Below are 20920 nucleotides of genomic sequence, written 5' to 3'. Positions count from 1 at the left end.
TGGTCAGATTTTCCACAGGTTCCCATCTCACTGGGACTCCTTTTCAGTTTGAATGTGGTGACTTGTTTCTATACAAGTCCTATATTTTCCGAGACAGTGTGGATACGTTATGGCCCGTGTTTGTTACAGCAGTGCAATGACCGCTGTGGTTCATCGTTGTACCAAGTGACCTTAGTTCTACGTTATGGCCCTTGTTTGTTACAGCAGTATAATGGCCGCTATGGTTCATAGTTGTACCAAGTGACCTTAGTTCTACGTTAAGGCCCTTGTTTGTTACAGCAGTATAATGGCCGCTATGGTTCATAGTTGTACCAAGTGACCTTAGTTCTACGTTAAGGCCCTTGTTTGTTACAGCAGTGTCATGACCGCTGTGGTTCATAGTTGTACCAAGTGACCTTTGCTCTACGTTAAGGCCTTTGTTTGTTACAGCAGTGTCATGACCGCTGTGGTTCATAGTTGTACCAAGTGACCTTTGCTCTACGTTAAGGCCTTTGTTTGTTACAGCAGTGTCATGACCGCTGTGGTTCATGATTGTACCAAGTGACCTTAGTTCTACAATGTTGTAAGTACATCTTATGGACGTGACGATAGTCTTAGCATTAAATGGGTTTGTGCAACCGGGCCTTGCAATTAGAGCACTTTGTGAAAATGATACTTTCTTTAAGGGACGGTGATCGTTAGGTTGAAGAGATCGAACACACGAGTACAGTGCCACTTGATTGAACTCATTCTGAGAACATGCAGCTACGTCAGTCCGAACACATGATTACAGTGACCTAGACTTACACCTAGTCTGTCACTGGCACCTAGACCTACCTTTAGTCTTTGAAAATATGTAATTTTGACACAAACAAGCAGCTAATTAAATTAAATTAAGCATTTATATAGCGCTACTTATCCAGATATACTCGCTGCTCAAGAGCGCCCAGTCGTATGCTCTTTTGAAGAGCATGGTCTTGAGTTTTGATCTGAAGGTGTTGACATCTTCAGATCCACTGACATCAATGGGCAGTGCATTCCATAGAGCTGCGCCTGCTTTTAGAGTAAATAAGAGTCACAGTGAGATGGGGGATTCAGAACCTGAACCTGAAAAATTTAGACTTGCTTCATTTATATCTATAAAAATACAGTAAAGTAATAAATGTTATGTTTGGGATAACTCTTTCTGAGTAACGAGATTCTAGTCATCGCTGACTTTATCTACTGGCGATTTATGTACTGCCTTACTCTGCCATTGTGGGTTCGAATCCCGGATGGGACTTTTGACCACTTTCTAAATAACAAAGTGTAATCAATACATTAACTGCCTTTCGGAAGGGAAAATAATATGGATCAGCGACTGTGAGACAGACTAAAGGGCACACGGTATCATTTGCTGGCACAGATTCTCCACAGGTCACAGTGAGTGACCCCTGACCCCTGGTACACTGACCCAGCAGATGCCGCCCCGGGCAGCAGCGAGCGAGTGTCAGCCTGTCCAGAAATTGTAGCAATGTAATTACAGTGGGCAGTCAATACTCTCCCCACCATCGCCAGCCAGTCGGGCCATTGTCTCATCCGTAATTAAACGACTTTCTATAACAGTACACCACTAATTGTTAAAAGGGCCGAACCAACCACATAGGAATCACGTGTAATCTAATCTCCTGGAATCTAGGTTAGTTAATCCAATTATATCTCTGATCGTGAGACATCGCTTGTTATTTAGCCTTGGTAATCTCATTTGGACGGTTGGTATAGGCAAAGCAAGGACATTTAAAATGAATTCATTTCTTTAGATTATTTGTATTTTGTTTGGTTGTTTGTTAGTTTACTTCACAGTCAGCATTATTGCAATTATAGCTAAGTGACCTGTGACCTGTAACTTAACGAGTTATACCAGTGACTGATATCAAGAACACCATCTCACGCCGTCGGGGTCCGATTGCACGGAATCAAGCGAGTGATCGAACCTAAAAAATCGATCTATCCATCGCCCCTTACGGTAAGCTTAGGTTACTGGGATTCATTAGATTGTAGGGGGCGGTGGGGTGGTCTTGTGGTTAAAGGGTTCGCTCGTCACGAAAAAGGTCCGGGTTTTGATTCTCCACGTGGGTACAATGTATGCAACCATCCACCGCCGTGTTTGGATGAACCTTTGGTAAAAGAGGTCAAAACCATACTCATAAGATAATTATTTAAATCAGCGATCTGTATCAACATCAATTATATTTGTTTGTTTGTTGTTTAACGCCGCACTCAGCAATATTACAGCCATATGATGGCGGTCTTGAAATGACCGAGTCTGGACCAGACAAGCCAGTGATTGGCAGCATGAGCAACGATCCATGCAATTGGGATATGATGACATGCATCAACCAATTTAGCGAGCCTGACCTGTAAGGCACCTCTTACGACAAGCATAGTTGCCTTTTACGGCATGCATGGGTTGCTGAAGACATATTCTACCCCGGACCTTCACGGGTGCAGCAATAAAAATGTAAGTAAGCTTCAAACAACCAACTGTTAATGTAGATTGGTTGTCCAAAATGGCTTCTGGTGTGTGCTATCTGGGAATGTAGCCTGGGTGATTGTGTGTCATTGTACCCCGACAGCGTGGACCGATTCCTCGTTATAGAACACTGATTTGACTTTTCCCGAACCGAACGTATTCCGCAAATGGATGGAAACCTAATTTACTCACCCGATCCCACACAAGCAGCGAAGGCTCCATGGCAACTTTGACGGTTGTAATAGTAGGTGAACATTAATCAAACCGTGAAAACGTTAGTCACATACATGACATAAACAATATTTATATCACCATGCCAACTTCCTAATATATAAGAGCTCCTTACAGGTCGTGGATTGTCCAGTCGTTGTAGGGGCTGCAATACACTGGGAAGAGTTTGTACATACCAGAATGTGATCGTGGGTTCGAATCTCTGAATCTAGGTTTGTAAGCACCATACCAGTGCTCGTTGGACTCTTTCGTCTAAGATCAATTTCATTTCGAGCTTTTACAGCTTTACCGGATGTTGACCCTCAGCTCTTTATAGACCGGATGTTGACCCTCAGCTCTACATGTGACCGGATGTGAACCCTCAGCTCTTCATGTGACCGGATGTTGACGCTCAGCTCTACATGTGACCTGATGTTAACCTCAGCTCTACATGTGACCGGATGTTGACCCTCAGCTTAACATGTGACCGGATATAAACCTCAGCTCTACATGTGACCGGATGTTAACCTCAGCTCTACATGTGACCGGATGTTGACCCTCAGCTCTTTATATGACCGGATATTGACCCTCAGCTCTTCTCTTGACCGGATGTTTACCCTTAGCTCTTTATATGACCGGACGTTGACCCTCAGCTCTTCATGTGACCGGATGTTGACCCCCAGCTCTACATGTGGCCGGATGTTGACCCTCAGCTCTTCATGTGGCCGGATGTTGACCCTCAGCTCTTCATGTGGCCGGATGTTGACCCTCAGCTCTACATGTGACCGGATTTTTTACCCTCAGCGCTCATGACCGGATGTTGACCCCCAGCTCTACATGTGGCCGGATGTTGACCCTCAGCTCTTCATGTGGCCGGATGTTGACCCTCAGCTCTTCATGTGGCCGGATGTTGACCCTCAGCTCTTCATGTGGCCGGATGTTGACCCTCAGCTCTTCATGTGGCCGGATGTTGACCCTCAGCTCTTCATGTGGCCGGATGTTGACCCTCAGCTCTTCATGTGGCCGGATGTTGACCCTCAGCTCTTCATGTGACCGGATGTTGACCCCCAGCTCTACATGTGGCCGGATGTTGACCCTCAGCTCTTCATGTGGCCGGATGTTGACCCTCAGCTCTTCATGTGGCCGGATGTTGACCCTCAGCTCTACATGTGACCGGATTTTTTACCCTCAGCGCTCATGACCGGATGTTGACCCTCAGCTCTACATGTGACCGGATTTTTTACCCTCAGCGCTCATGACCGGATGTTGACCCTCAGCTCTACATGTGACCGGATGTTGACCCTCAGCTCTACATGTGACCGGATGTTGACCCTCAGCTTTACATGTGACCGGATGTTGACCCTCAGCGCTCATGACCGGATGTTGACCCTCAGCTCTACATGTGACCGGATGTTGACCCTCAGCTCTAAAAGTGACTGTCACGTGTACAACTGATACTTGCTCTCTTTGTATCAATCACCCGGCAAGCATGCCTGCAGATCATCTACAGGTCAACATGGTGTTGGTGGTCTAGTGGTAGAGCGTCCGCCCGGAGAGCAGAAGGTCCGGGGTTCGATCCCAGGCCGCGTCATACCAAAAGACGTTAAAGGATGGTACTTGTTGTTACCCTGTCTGGCGCTCGGCATTAAGGGGCTAAAACAAGGACTGATCGGCTCGGAGTCAGTATACTGTGTCTGAGCGGGGTATTCATATTAAACTGCGTCATGGTATATCAGTGTGTTAGCACTATAAATCGGCATCAGTCCGGACCAGCACAAGCAGCCACACACACACATACACACATACACGTCCATGCACGTCGCTATATAAGTGCAATAATCTTGGACGCGACGTTAAACCCCATTTCACCTCACCTCATGTCATCATTTGCGACTTTGGCTCGTCGTAAGAGGCGACTAACGGGATCGGGTGGTCAGGTTCGCTGACCTGGTTGTTGCATGTCATCGTATCCCAATTGCGAAAACGATGCTCATGGTATCAATCACTGGATTGTCTGTTCCAGATTCGATTATTTACAAACCGCCGTCATATAGCTGGAATATTGCTGAGTGAGACGTTGATCAACAAGCAAAAACAAGACATCATTATTTCCTTCAACTACATGTACCGACGTTTCTTTTTTCACTCGACATTATCCTTGATATTACAGAATGTGATTTCTGCGGCTTCAAAGATTGGGCTATTATTGATTCCCAGCCGAACACAATATTAAACTCATATTTATTGACAGCCACAGTTAATCAAAAGAAAATTCTAAGATACCAAAAAAATGAAAATATCATGTCAAAATTGAAAAGAATTTCACGCAATATCCTGATTGACATATTAGTTACTTTTTCAAAAAACTATTAAAAAAGACCTAATAATCAAACCACGAAGGATGTTACGAAGATATCCGCAGCAGATCTTTTAAAAAAATAGTCCCAAACTAATTTCCTCTTCCTGTTTGTATTTCAACGCCGGCGGATGAATTGCTAGAAGTCAGCCCTATGCCAGATGTCACAGGACACCATCGAGTCACGGACCCTGGGGGGGGGTGGGGGGGGGGGGGGGGGCGTATTTATCACCATGGACGACAAAATAAATTTAGGGGGAATCCGTGAGTTTGTCGCACTTTTTTTCTCAAACAAATCGTCAAGAGGTTTGCCGAGTTTCTTGCACCAACCCTTGGCGGTCGATATGCAGGCAGACGAACATGTCAACGTGATTCCACCGCGGTTGTAGCTGCGTCCGTGTCACCCCGACCCCCATCGTCATCCTGTGACACGACGACACGACGACACAGGTTGGGTCAATATTTTGTTATTTCGAAGGTCATGTTGTTGATTTTCTGAAAATAAAGCTTGTTTTGGATGGCAGCGGGCAAGCAGATTCTCTCTCGTCCTGTTTAGGCGACGTCGTGACGAAGTTTTGAAAAACCTAAGACGAAGGTTTTCTTCCATTCACAAGTTGGTGTCACTGATCCGGGCGTCCCAGGCCTCTACATAACTCGACATGCTCTAGTTTCGTCAGTTAGAAAAAAAATATTTCAAAACAACACATGGCCTCCAGGGCATGTTGTGGGGGTCTATTTGATCCCCCGTATTGTTGATTAAGTCCTATATAGTCAACTTTACGAAGGCAGCGCAAATGTTCCTGTTAAAAATGGGAAATAGTTTGCCACTGCTTGATCCAGCATGATTGATTTTCTGCACCAGACAAGTGTCAGTCACACACTGTGGTCTGTCTTTCAACTCTTGCTCCGAAGTTGTTTGATCAAGGTTACAACATTCAAGACCTCAGTGAAGCTTTCCAAAGGTTTTATGGTAACATGTGGTGGGCATTTAGTGACTAAAATGATGTCCAATGCAATTCCCTATTTTGACTTGTACCATAACTTCCCGTGCTTTTTAAGGTGAAGATTTGACTTGTCTTTGCATGTGTTTGTGACGAGTGCCACCGGTGGGGCAGGATGCACTCACATTTTCGCGCACACCTGGTATCATTACTATTTGATAGTGATTCATAAACACATGCTCATGATATAGTCGGAATCATAAATCGACTCTGCTTTTGGTTCAGATTTCTATTGGATATGGAAGGGGTTTTGTCGCTTTATTAATTGTAAATACAGTTGGAGATAAACTCTCCTGTTGGCCACAACAGGACAATACTGTATATCGTCTGATCTGAAATGATAAAAGAATCGATTTTAAGAAATTCATTACGGAAAATATTCCCTAGGTCACTGTAGTAGGTTAAACTGAAGAAGTCCGTGTGATATCATCCTTGGAAGACAACTATCACGAAGTCAATTCCAGAGATTGTTGTGTTCTAGTGCATCTCAACTTTTGGCCCTCCTAAAACTCTAAAGAAAGTATGAATTGCAACAATGGACAACTAAGGGGTAGTTTGTCTGTTTAGTTGTTGTTTAACGCCGCACTCAGCAATATTCCAGCTATATGACGACGGTCTGTAAATAATCGAGTCTGGACCAGACAATCCAGTGATTGACATCATGAGCATCGATCCACGATCCGAAGGTAGTGCTTCCCCCTATCATACTCCCAGAGCAGTAAGTGTTATAGGAAGGTGTTGCATCTTACTTGTTTGAGTTGTTTGACGAATTTACACATCTCCCCGAGTGTCTTGTAATATCAAAAATACACAAACTCAAGTTAATACAATTCATAAAATCTCGGCCGTATCGGATTTTGTGTTTTTTATAGACTTGTGGATTCAATACGACACGAACGGTGTCTTTTTAATCTATTACCCACGTTATTTTATGGGAAGAAAACCTTTTACGAGCATATATTTAGAGCGGATTAATAGGTTATACGTTTATGATTGGGCACAGACGATGTTTATATAAAATTCAATACTTAGCACAACAATCTCGAGTTATTTTATCTAATTGACGGACGCAGTCTGTAATATAATCCTTGCTAATTAACCTATCAAAGCGAACAGCAAACGAAACAGCAAAATCAATATTTAGAAGAAAAAGATCGACTAGATATTAAAAAACACACCGCGATGAATCTAGTGTTACATGATAGAAAAGAATATTGGCAATTGTTTGTTTTTTTGTTGGGTTTTTGGCTTGGGAAGTAAGTAGGTTATTTAACCCTGTCAAAAGTGGATATTGCTTGATGTAGACACTCTGACAATCAGCTCCATCTTTGGGACGAACTGATGCTCTCATTAATGTCAGGGGCTTTCAATATGTACATTTCATTACAATATACGAGTCTGAATGATAACTGAATTTAACATATTTTTTTATTTCATCTTTTCAATATTGAAACTGCGACTAAGGGACATGATTTAAGAAGTAAACTGACCCTGCAGCGATGTGGAGACTTATGATCAGCTGCTTCAAATTAATAAAGGGAAATGTATTTAAGTCGAGTGCTCCACAACCCGGAAGTGGGTGGGAGAAGGTTCAACCGCTGCACAGAAACGAGAACGCTCCGAGTAGGATCCCTGACGTCATCGTTCCGCCACAACGTGGAACAGCGTATATACCCAGAGTTCCATGCGGTCACCCTCTGCCACAGGCCAGCGTGATTCACGGTCCATTCAACAAATAACATGTGTTCCATTATTTTATTAATGAAAAGTCTACACGCTGACAAACATATGTCAGGAATGATTAAGTTTCATTGAAAAATTCTTGAAATGTGAAACTTTTTTTTCCATTTGTGTATTTAGCACATTGGTTGTACGACACGTGCTGTCATCGACGCCCTACGGGAGAGGTAATGGTACGGTTACTTTAATTTAGAGTGAGTGAGTGAGTATGGTTTAACGCCGCTTTTAGCAATATTTCAGCAATATCACAGCGGGGGACACCAGAAATGGGCTTCACACATTGTACCCATGTCGGGAATTGAACCCGGGTCTTCGGCGTGACGAGCGAACGCTTTAACCACAAGGCTACCCGACCGCCCCCTATAATTTATAAAAAAAGGTATGGTGCCATATAAAGTCCTCACTGCAGCAGTTGTAGATGCATGTCTATAAAAGTATGCAAAACATGAAAAACGCACTGAAAGGCTTTTTATTAAACCTAACTGCTCTGATATCCGATGAGCAGCGTTTGTTTACGAAAGAGGAAAGTCACGTGATATGCAAATTAGCTTGTGGCAATGGCGAAATGCGAAGTCATCACTGCGCCGGAGCCTGTGTGTGCGAGCGAATGTCAGGGTGCGATCTCTTTGACATTGAATCAGTTGGCGCTATCTCCCGAGAACATTGGACTATCATATGTCAAAACAACGGGGTTTCCTGCAGTTATTTCTAAAAGCCACATGCCAAGTACCTGTTGCGCCAAAGTACCATGTGTCGCATATGCTACCCAGTACAAACCGGTTGAGCTTTCACGCAAATATCGCGAGATATGTTTGGCACATGGCGAGATCTCATCAAAAGCGCTTCAGATAATCCTTGGTTTGGTGGAATGTTACAACGACTCCAAGTCTCACATGTAACGGAAAATGGTCTGCAGGAAACCTGGATCTGACGTCAAAGGGAGGGGGAGAGGAGTAGTGTTGAAACTGTTTGATGTCACGGCGTGTCTGTGCTTTTACTAAAGGTAATGAGGCATCGCTTGTAGTGCAGCGGTGATAATGACGTCAGCGTGAAGGGAGGTGACAGAAGTAGGTTATAGTTTGTGAACAGTTTCATTTCTCACCCAGAACTTCGACATGTGGGTTAACTAATTTGTAATCACATCCACTTATAACCGATATACTCGGCATCGTAAAATACAGAGCCGGGTGGTCTCTCGTTTAATATGGAGGTACACGGGGTGGTATGTGACGATAAAGATATATATGGGTATATATCGAGGTAGACGGGGTGGTATGAGAAGATAGAGATATAGATGGGTATATATCGAGGTATAGACGGGGTGGTATGAGATATAAAGATATAGATGGGTATATATCGAGGTAGACGGGGTGGTATGAGATATAAAGATTTAGATGGGTATATATCGAGGTAGACGGGGTTGTATGAGAAGATAGAGATATATATGTGTATATATCGAGGTATAGACGGGGTGGTATGTGACGATAAAGATATATATGGGTATATATCGAGGTAGACGGGGTGGTATGTGACGATAAAGACATAGATGGGTATATATCGAGGTAGACGGAGTGGTATGAGAAGCTAAAGACATAGATGGGTATATATCGAGGTAGACGGGGTGGTATGAGAATATAAAGACATAGATGGGTATATATCGAGGTAGACGGGGTGGTATAAGAAGATAAAGACATATACGGGTATATATCGAGGTAGACGGGGTGGTATGAGAAGATAAAGACATAGATGGGTATATATCGAGGTAGACGGGGTGGTATGAGAATATAAAGACATAGATGGGTATATATCGAGGTAGACGGGGTGGTATGAGAAGATAAAGACATATACGGGTATATATCGAGGTAGACGGGGTGGTATGAGAAGAAAAAAATATAGATAGGTATATATGGAGGTAGATGTGGTGGTTTGATTATTTGTTTGTTTGATGTTAACGCCGCACTCAGCAATATTCCAGCTATATGACGGCGGTCTGTAAATAATCGAATCTGGACCAGATAATCCAGTGATTGACACCATGAGCATCAATCCACGCAATTGGGATACGATAACATGTATCAACCAAGTCAGCGAGTCTGACCACCCGATCCCGTTAATCGCCTCTTACAAGCAGGAAGACTTTATATTTGCGACACAGGCTGTTCTGGATATCAAACTGCTCTTCAGACTTAATAATGATTCACACGGTCCGGAATTCAAAACGTTCATTTACATCCCCAGATATTCTCTCCTCAAAGCTCGTATGAAGGTACTACGCAAGCAGCTCTGAGCAATACGATCGACTGACTCGGCGAACGGAGGGATCAGCACACAGACAGCGGTCTCTGACGTAACACATACGGTTTATCGATATGAAATGGTTCTGGAAATCACACAAGTTGTGCCAAAATAAACTAGAGCTTGTGTGGATGTTTATCCGTTGACGTCAAGGGCACGGGGCCCAGCGATATGTTCGTGTGGAGAAATACAAAGACGGGTTTCGGAGGAGTATTTGTCTGTGATATTGGCAAGTGACGGTATACAGGTATATATACTCGCATATAGTGCATGTACGGCACACGACCCCACCCTCGTGCAGTATGTTCTGGGCGACGCTGTAGAGCAAAGGGGGAGGGGTGGGGGGCGTGGCCGTCATCTGGCGCAGGGTAATTAGATAAGACATTATGATAACATACTAGTCCCAGAAATAATGTCCTTTTTTAAAATACATATCTACAAAATGAAGAAAAACATAAAATCCAAATGGCGCCCGGAACAATGCTTAATTTCTAGACTTGCCAAACCATTCTAAAATGATGTTTTCTCTCTTGGGTCGGGGTCTTTAACCCCTAGGGGATATGGGACAGACTGGATCGCCAATACCCCGTGCTTGTCGTGGGCGTCGACAAATGAAAGTTAGGTGGTTACATGGCGTGCTAGCAGTCCGGCGGCGTTGTAGACGATGCTGTCACATACTGGCCAGGGTTCGGTCATTCATACAATACGTAACACCTTCGCTCAGGTACATATAATTAAAAAAATAAATTAAGATCATGTTCATACATCTTCCCGAGGCAAGGGCGTTAACTGACTATAAAAGTCCAGTTTGCATGTTGCGATCAAGGAACTCATTGTGCCCTGGCTTTGCATCTACTTTTATAGTCAGTTAACTCCCTTGTCCCGGGAAGATGTGTTCGTTTGATACAAACACCTTCAGGTCATGTTCATGTCACACAAAACACCTTCAGGGCATGTTCATATAACAGAACACCTTCAGGTCATGTCCATATGACACAGAACACCGTCAGGTCATGTTCATTTAACACAGAACACCGCCAGGTCATGTTCATATAACACTGAACACCTTTAGGGCATGTTCATATATCACAGAACACCTCCAGGTCATGTTCATATAACACTGAACACCTTCAGGTCATGTTCATATAACACAGAACACCTTCAGGTCATGTTCATATATCACAGAATACCTTCAGGTCATGTTCATATAACACAGAACACCGTCAGGTCATGTTCATATTACAGAACACCTTCGGGTAATGTTCATTTAACCCAGAACACCTACAGGTCATTTTCATATATCACAGAACACCGTCAGGTCATCTTCATATAACACAGAACACCTTCAGCTCATGTTCATATAACACTGAACACCTTCAGGGCATGTTCATATATCACAGAACACCTTCAGGTCGTGTTCATATAACACAGAACACCGTCAGGTCATGTTCATATAACACTGAACACCTTCAGGGCATGTTCATATAACACAGAACACCGCCAGGTCATGTTCATATAACACAGAACACTTTCAGGTCATGTTCATTTAACCCAGAACACCTTCAGGTCATGTTCATATAACACAGAATACCTTCAGGGCATGTTCATATAACAGAACACCGTCAGGTCATGTTCATATAACACAGAACATCGTCAGGTCATGTTCATATAACCCAGAACCCCGTCAGGTCATCTTCACATAACACAGAACACCTTCAGGTTCATATAACATAGAACACCGTCAGGTCTTGTTCATTTAACACAGGACACCTTCAGGGCATGTTCATATAACTCAGAACCTCGTCAGGTCATATTCACATAACACAGAACACCTTCAGGTCATGTTCATTCAACACAGAACACCTTCAAGTCATGTTCATATAACACAGGACCCTGTCAGGTCATGTTCATTTAACACAGAACACCGTCAGGTCATGTTCACATAACACAGAACACCTTCAGGTCATGTTCATATAACACTGAACACCGTCAGGGCATGTTCATATAACACAGAACACCGTCAGGTAGTGTTCATATAACACAGAACACCTTCAGGTCCTGTTCATATAACATAGAACACCTTAAGGTCATGTTCATATAACACAGAACACCTTCAGTTCATGTTAATATGACACAGAACACCTTCAGGGCATGTTCATATAACACAGAACACCTTCAGGGCATGTTCATATAACACAGAACACTTTCGGGTTCATATAACACAGAACACCTACAGGTCATGTTCATATAAGGCACAGAACACCTTCGGGTTCATATAACACAGAACACCTTCAGGTCATGTTCATATAACAGAGAACACCTCCAGGTCATGTTAATTTAACACAGAACCTTCAGGTCATGTTCATATAACACAGAACACCTCCAGGTTCATATAACACAGAACACCTTCGGGACATGTTCATATAACACAGAACACCTTCAGGTCGTGTTCATGTCACACAAAACACCTTCAGGGCATGTTCATATAACAGAACACCTTAAGGTCATGTTCATATAACACAGAACACCTTCAGGTTCATTTAACACAGAACACCTTCAGGTCATGTTCATATAACACAGAACACCGTCAGGGCCTGTTCATATAACACAGAACACATTCAGGGCATGTTCATATAACACAGAACATCGTCAGGTCATGTTCATATAACACAGAACACCTAAAGGTCATGTTCATATAACACAGAACACCTTCAGGTTCATTTAACACAGAACACCTTCAGGGCATGTTCATATAACGCAGAACACCTTCAGGGCATGTTCATATAACGCAGAACACCTGCATGTCGTGTTCATATAACACAGAACACGGTTAGGTCATGTTCATATAACACAGAACACCTTCAGGTTCATTTAACACAGAACAACTTCAGGGCATGTTCATATAACGCAGAAAACCTTCAGGTCATGTTCATATAACACAGAACACCTTCAGGTCATGTTCATATAACACAGAACACCTTCAGGTTCATATAACATAGAACACCTTCAGGGCATGTTCATATAACGCAGAACACCTTCAGGGCATGTTCATATAACGCAGAACACCTTCAGGGCATGTTCATATAACACAGAACATCGTCAGGTCATGTTCATATAACACAAAACACCTTCAGGTTCATTTAACACAGAACACTTTCAGGGCATGTTCATATAACGCAGAGCACGGTTAGGTCAGGTTCATATAACACAGAACACCTTCAGGTTCATTTAACGCAGAAAACCTTCAGGGCATGTTCATATAACACAGAACACCTTCAGGTCATGTTCATATAACACAGAACACCTTCAGGTTCATATAACATAGAACACCTTCAGGGCATGTTCATATAACGCAGAACACCTTCAGGGCATGTTCATAGAACACAGAACATCGTCAGGTCATGTTCACATAACACAGAACACCTTAAGGTCATGTTCATATAACACAGAACACCTTCAGGTTCATTTAACACAGAACACCTTCAGGTCATGTTCATATAACACACAACACCGTCAGGTCGTGTTCATATAACACAGAACACCGTCAGGGCCTGTTCATATAACACAGAACACCTTCAGGGCATGTTCATATAACACAGAACATCGTCAGGTCATGTTCATATAACACAGAACACCTTAAGGTCATGTTCATATAACACAGAACACCTTCAGGTTCATTTAACACAGAACACCTTCAGGGCATGTTCATATAACGCAGAACACCTTCAGGGCATGTTCATATAACGCAGAACACCTGCAGGTCGTGTTCATATAACGCAGAACACGGTTAGGTCATGTTCATATAACACAGAACACCTTCAGGTTCATTTAACACAGAACACTTTCAGGGCATGTTCATATAACGCAGAACACGGTTAGGTCGTGTTCATATAACACAGAACACCAAGTCATTAGCGAATTTAAGCTTAGGAGTTCATATTCAAGTAGTTATTACCAAACCCATCACTTACACTACAATGGAAGAGCTGTCTCCTGTTGACGCGCTGTTTGTTCACCCACTAAGATAGTGTCGGTGTCACGTCAATAAACACAATACAAACATTGATATGTACTTCTGCTATGCTGTGATGCATGCTGATATTTTCAGCTCGTGTTTTGACAGGTGGCACCTGAATACGTTTCTATCTCATATTGCCATCGAATAAAACAAATTCTCCGAATGTCCGCCAGTATTGATTTTGTTAATAGTGTGGCATAAGCCGAGTGGCAGGTGTATTAGTGAGTTTCTAAACGACAGCAGATTGTGAAGAAATGTTTGGATTTCTGTCAATAACAGGCTGTACATGCCGTGTATAATGTCGACATGATTTATCTGATAGTATGACGGTTTAGTTTTTTAACAGAAGAATATAACATCTTTTAATGAATAAACTGTCGCGGTTCACTAAATATTCAGGACTTCGGGTTAACGAGTGTTCGCTGAATGTACAGGACTTCGGGTTAACGAGTGTTCACTGATGTACAGGACTTCGGAATAACGAGTGTTATCTGAATGCACAGGACCTTGAGTTAACGAGTGTTCACTGAATGTACAGGACTTCGGGTTAACGAGTGTTATCTGAATGCACAGGACATGAAGTTAACGAGTGTTCACTGTATGTATAGGACATCGGGTTAACGAGTGTTTACTGAATGTACAGGACTTCGGGTTAACGGGTGTTCACTGAATGTACAGGACTTCGGGTAAACGAGTGTTCACTGAATGTACAGGACTTCGAGTTAACGAGTGTTCCCTGAATGCACAGGACCTTGAGTTAACGAGTGTTAACTGAATGTATAGGACTTCGGGTTAACGAGTGTTTACTGAATGTACAGGACTTCGGGTTAGCGAGTGTTCACTGAATGTACAGGACTTCGGGTTAACGAGTGTTTACTAAATGTACAGGACTTCGGGTTAACTTATGTTCACTGAATGTACAGGACTTCGGGTTAACGAGTGTTTACTGAATGTACAGGACTTCGGGTTAACGGGTGTTCACTGAATGTACAGGACTTCGGGTTAACTTACGTTCACTGAATTCACAGGATTTCGAGTTAACTTATGTTCACTGAATGTACAGGACTTCAGGTAAACGAGTGTTCACTGAATGTACAGGACTTCGAGTCAACGATTGTTCACTGAATGTACAGGACATCGAGTTAACGAGTGTTCACTGAATTCACAGGATTTCGAGTTAACGAGTGTTCACTGAATGCACAGAACTTCGAGTTAACGAGTGTTCACTGAATGCACAGAACTTCGAATTGACGATTGTTCACTGAATGTACAGGACATCGAGTTAACGAGTGTTCACTGAATGCACAGGACTTCAGGTTAACGAATTTTGACTGATTGTATATGACTTCGGGTTAAGGATCGAGTGTTCCCTGAATGCACAGGACTTCGAGTTAACGAGTGTTCACTGAATGTACTGGACTTCGGGTTAACGAGTGTTCCCTGAATGCAAAGGACTTCGGGTTAACGAGTGTTCACTGAATGTACAGGACTTCGGGTTAACGAGTGTTTACTAAATGTACAGGACTTCGGGTTAACTTACGTTCACTGAATGTACAGGACTTCGGGTTAACGAGTGTTCACTGAATGTACAGGACTTCGGGTAAACGAGTGTTCACTGAATGTACAGGACTTCGAGTCAACGATTGTTCACTGAATGTACAGGACATCGAGTTAACGAGTGTTCACTGAATTCACAGGATTTCGAGTTAACGAGTGTTCACTGAATGCACAGAACTTCGAGTTAACGAGTGTTCACTGAATGCACAGAACTTCGAATTGACGATTGTTCACTGAATGTACAGGACATCGAGTTAACGAGTGTTCACTGAATGCACAGGACTTCAGGTTAACGAATTTTGACTGATTGTATATGACTTCGGGTTAAGGATCGAGTGTTCCCTGAATGCACAGGACTTCGAATTAACGAGTGTTCACTGAATGTACTGGACTTCGGGTTAACGAGTGTTCCCTGAATGCAAAGGACTTCGGGTTAACGAGTGTTCACTGAATGTACAGGACTTCGGGTTAACGAGTGTTCCCTGAATGCAAAGGACTTCGGGTTAACGAGTGTTCCCTGAATGCAAAGGACTTCGGGTTAACGGGTGTTCACTGAATGTACAGGACTTCGGGTTAACGAGTGTTCCCTGAATGCAAAGGACTTCGGGTTAACGAGTGTTTACTGAATGTATAGGACTTCGAGTTAACAAGTGTTCACTGAATATAAAGGATCACATAATCACGTGAATATACCATAGAATTTTATAAGCCAACTGAGTGGAGAGCTTAACAATTGCTTCTGGTCACTTGAAATGACTGAACTATTTTCAATATATATTTCAAACAAACATTTGAGCATTCAGCTGGCCTCAATCAGATACATCGATATCTCGGTAGGCGCTGATCGGAAGCCATGTTGGAATTATTGTCACTCACGTGACATACTCACCGCCAAAAGAAATGCGAACCATGGAGGCATATAGAGAAGTATGTACGTTAAGAAGAGATGTTTCCAGTGTGTACCAATTAATGACAAAACTAACAATCAATCAAGTGTTACCACAAAGTTGTGGGCACGGATGTCCCAGTCGTCTTAGGTGCCGCCATTCGCTGTGCAGAGTTGCGTCCCTTGGGCACGCCAGAAACACATGATTGTGGGTTCGAATCCCGGTTCGCCCCGATTATGTTTCTAGGTTTGTCAGCACCATACCCGTGCCGAAGTGGTAAACCTCTGAGACCTGCATCACTTCGGGCTTTCCTCCCACATTAAGCTAACGCGCCGTGATATGATTGGAATACTGTTAAAAGCGGCGTTAAACCCAACTCACTCACTCACTCACTACCACAGAGTGACTTTATTCTTATCACGATATGCTGCACGGGATTTCCAAACTTTACACGCTAATCCTGCACAAGACAAATGGTGCATCTAGAGTCATGGATCTCTGACGTCACACGTGATGCATTCATGGGCGTCGGTATGTTCGTTTATGTATAGAACCAATCTAAAATCTCTTGAATATGAGAAAATCTTCGTATATTTAACCAACATGTATGGTATTCGCGGTCCTTTGATCGGTGCTTGATTATCAGGGCTTTAACAAACATATATTTTAGAAAACGTCCACCTTTGTGTGCGAGTGAACCCGGAGGTGCCCCTATCACCTCCCTCCACCTCTGTGCCAGGATCCGCGGATTGTGAGTTCGAATCCCGAATCCTCACGGGACTTGTGCTGGTGTCACCAGAGAGGCCAATCATTACCCGACCGCCTCCGTGGTCTAGTGGTAGAGCGTCCGCCCGGAGAGCGGAAGGCCGGTTGTTCGATCCCCGGCCGTGTCACACCAAAAGACGGTTAAAAGATGGTACTTATTGTTACCCTGTCTGGCGCTCGGCATTAAGGGGCTGAAACAAGGACTGGCCGGCTCAGTCTACTGTGTCTGAGTGGGGTATTCATGTTAAACTGCGGCATAGTATCTCAGTGTGCTGGCACTATAAATCGGCATCAGTCCGGACTAGTACAAGCAGACACACACACACACACACACACACACACACTCACACACACACACACACACTCACTCACTCACACACACACACACACACACACACACACACACACACACACACACACACACACACACACACACACACACACACACACACACACACACACACACTCACACACACACACACACACAAGTGCCTCACGTCGCTATATAAGTGCAATAATCTTGGACGCGACGTTAAACCCCATTTCACCTCACCTCTCCCCTTCCAAACAGGTTCCCGTGGGGATAACGGCTACCAAAAATCCCCGAGCACCCCTTCTTGTTTTAACAGCTGACAAAAGAGGATGCTTGGTGTCTTGGGTCAATGTGTGCCATTACACCCCAATGGCGTGGATCGTCTCTGTTTTTCCTGGTCTCAATTCAATATTTACAGGCCACCACTCACCTCTACACAAAGAACTGCTATTCATCAGTCATTATTATCACTTCATACGGTACTTCTGTGAAACAGTTTCACAGTGGTATAAGTGCGTCTTTAACGATGAAAATGTGTGCAGCTCGACGTCCATTTCCGTGTATAACGGAATAAGCCGAGTTGACCCGAGTAGTTCCGACGTGTTATGTGAATAACGGAATAAGCTGTTTCCCTGAGTGAATGGGGCATATCTGCATTCAACAACCCAGATAATGAAACCAGCATTGTAATCGGGATGTGTGTCTGGGGTGTTTGGAGTTTCATAAACGTTTCATAACCCAGGGCGATACCGACGGCAGTATTCATTGCATCGTATTACGTATATAATTGATTGACAGCTTTTTAATCCCGAAGCGGTCTAGGTAATCACATATCACTAACAGACTTGTAATCTCGTCTACCTGAACAGTATTCAGTATACCACACGTGGGATGGGATAGACCTGGCACACTCGCGGTGACTCACACATAGCGCAACATGAAGCATCAAACATTGAAACATTTCAGTACAAAACCAAAACCTCAGTATCTCATGCTTGCCTCTGGGACTCCAGGGCTGAATAGATCCCCGTACTCCATGCTTGTCTTCCTGTTGGGGTTCTAGGGCACAGTAAATCCCTGGTATTTCATACTTGCCTTCCTGTTGGGATTCTAGGGCAGAGTAAATCCCTGGTATTTCATACTTGCCTTCCTGTTGGGATTCTAGGGCAGAGTAAATCCCTGGTATTTCGTACTTGCCTTCCTGTTGGGATTCTAGGGCAGAGTAAATCCCTGGTATTTCATACTTGCCTTCCTGTTGGGATTCTAGGGCAGAGTAAATCCCTGGTATCTCATACTTGCCTTCCTGTTGGGATACAAGGGCAGAGTAAATCCCTGGTATTTCATACTTGCCTTCCTGTTGGGATTCTAGGGCAGAGTAAATCCCTGGTATTTCATACTTGCCTTCCTGTTGGGATTCTAGGGCAGAGTAAATCCCTGGTATTTCATACTTGCTTTCCTGTTGGGATTCTAGGGCAGAGTAAATCCCTGGTATCTCATACTTGCCTTCCTGTTGGGATTCTAGGGCAGAGTAAATCCCTGGTATTTCATACTTGCCTTCCTGTTGGGATTCTAGGGCAGAGTAAATCCCTGGTATTTCATACTTGCCTTCCTGTTGGGATTCTAGGGCAGAGTAAATCCCTGGTATTTCATACTTGCCTTCCTGTTGGGATTCAAGGGCAGAGTAAATCCCTGGTATCTCAAGCTTGCCTTCCTGTTGGGATTCTAGGGCAGAGTAAATCCCTGGTATCTCATACTTGCCTTCCTGTTGGGATTCTAGGGCAGAGTAAATCCCTGGTATTTCATACTTGCCTTCCTGTTGGGATTCTAGGGCAGAGTAAATCCCTGGTATCTCAAGCTTGCCTTCCTGTTTGGATTCAAGGGCAGAGTAAATCCCTGGTATCTCATACTTGCCTTCCTGTTGGGATTCTAGGGCACAGTAAATCCCTGGTATTTCATACTTGTCTTCCTGTTGGGATTCAAGGGCAGAGTAAATCCCTGGTATCTCATACTTGCCTTCCTGTTGGGATTCTAGGGCAGAGTAAATCCCTGGTATCTCATACTTGCCTTCCTGTTGGGATTCTAGGGCAGAGTAAATCCCTGGTATTTCATACTTGCCTTCCTGTTGGGATTCCAGGGCAGAGTAAATCCCTGGTATCTCATACTTGCCTTCCTGTTGGGATTCAAGGGCAGAGTAAATCCCTGGTATTTCATACTTGCCTTCCTGTTGGGATTCTAGGGCAGAGTAAATCCCTGATATCTCATACTTGCCTTCCTGTTGGGATTCAAGGGCAGAGTAAATCCCTGGTATCTCAAGCTTGCCTTCCTGTTGGGATTCTAGGGCAGAGTAAATCCCTGGTATTTCATACTTGCCTTCCTGTTGGGATTCAAGGGCAGAGTAAATCCCTGGTATTTCATACTTGCCTTCTTGTTGGGATTCAAGGGCAGAGTAAATCCCTGGTATTTCCTACTTGCCTTCCTGTTGGGATTCAAGGGCAGAGTAAATCCCTGGTATTTCATACTTGCCTTCCTGTTGGGATTCAAGGGCAGAGTGAATAAATACCTGATATCTCATATTTGCCTTCCTGTTGGGATTCCAGGGCAGAGTAGATCCCCAGTACATCATGCTTGTCTGCCTGTTGGGATTCTAGGGCAGAGTAGATCCCCCGTCTCCGTGCTTGTCTGCCTCTTTGGATTCCAGGGCAGAGTAGGCCCCCAATACCTGGGATTCCAGGGCTGAGAAGATCTCTTATCACACCTTACATTAAAATACTAGCTTCTGATTGGTAGAGGAGCGGGCAATAATTTTCCATGTTGCCCGCTCATTTACCCCGCTAAGAAATCAATCGTTACCCACCTTCGGCAACTTGTTATCTCGCATAAGTATCGTTGAGCTCAAATGAACCGATGTTTATGCCTTCAGGATCCCTGCATCCCGATCTCGAGGGGTATAAGGTGTGATGTGCCCTGTGTGTACGCCTGGCGGTCGGGGTGCACTGGCTCTCACACAGGGAACATCACAACACATACCTCTCGAGATCGGGATGTAGGGATACTGAAGGCCCAATGCCTCATGCCTGGCTCTCCATCATTACCCTGGACGACATCTACCTCGAGTCTCCTTCGTCACTCAGGACTACCTCTAATTGGAGTCTTCACCATCACTCAGGACCACCTCTACCTGGAGTCTCCACCATCTCTCAGGACCACCTCTACCTGGAGTCTCCACCATCACTCAGGACCACCTCTACCTGAAGTCTCCACCATCACTCAGGACCGCCTCTACCTGG

At 43.9% G+C, this 20920-nt stretch overlaps 1 protein-coding gene across 1 annotated transcript; it reads right to left on the bottom strand.

Annotated features, from left to right (window-relative positions):
• Window positions 1-3207: 3207 nt before the first annotated feature.
• Window positions 3208-20511, bottom strand: LOC125380877. Its single transcript, XM_048396635.1, has 4 exons — window positions 20488-20511; window positions 18633-20007; window positions 3539-3864; window positions 3208-3474 (listed from the first exon to the last, which is right to left on the bottom strand). Exons 1-4 carry the CDS (start codon window positions 20509-20511, stop codon window positions 3208-3210), a joined length of 1992 nt encoding a protein of 663 aa, XP_048252592.1.
• Between the last annotated feature and the right edge of the window lie 409 nt (window positions 20512-20920).

Source organism: Haliotis rufescens, unplaced genomic scaffold (assembly GCF_023055435.1).
Source record: "Haliotis rufescens isolate VD_foot unplaced genomic scaffold, xgHalRufe1.0.p SCAF_16, whole genome shotgun sequence".
Taxonomy (NCBI): domain Eukaryota; kingdom Metazoa; phylum Mollusca; class Gastropoda; order Lepetellida; family Haliotidae; genus Haliotis; species Haliotis rufescens.
Note: the sequence above shows the minus strand (reverse complement) of the source record. Positions and strands in the feature narration are given on the sequence as shown.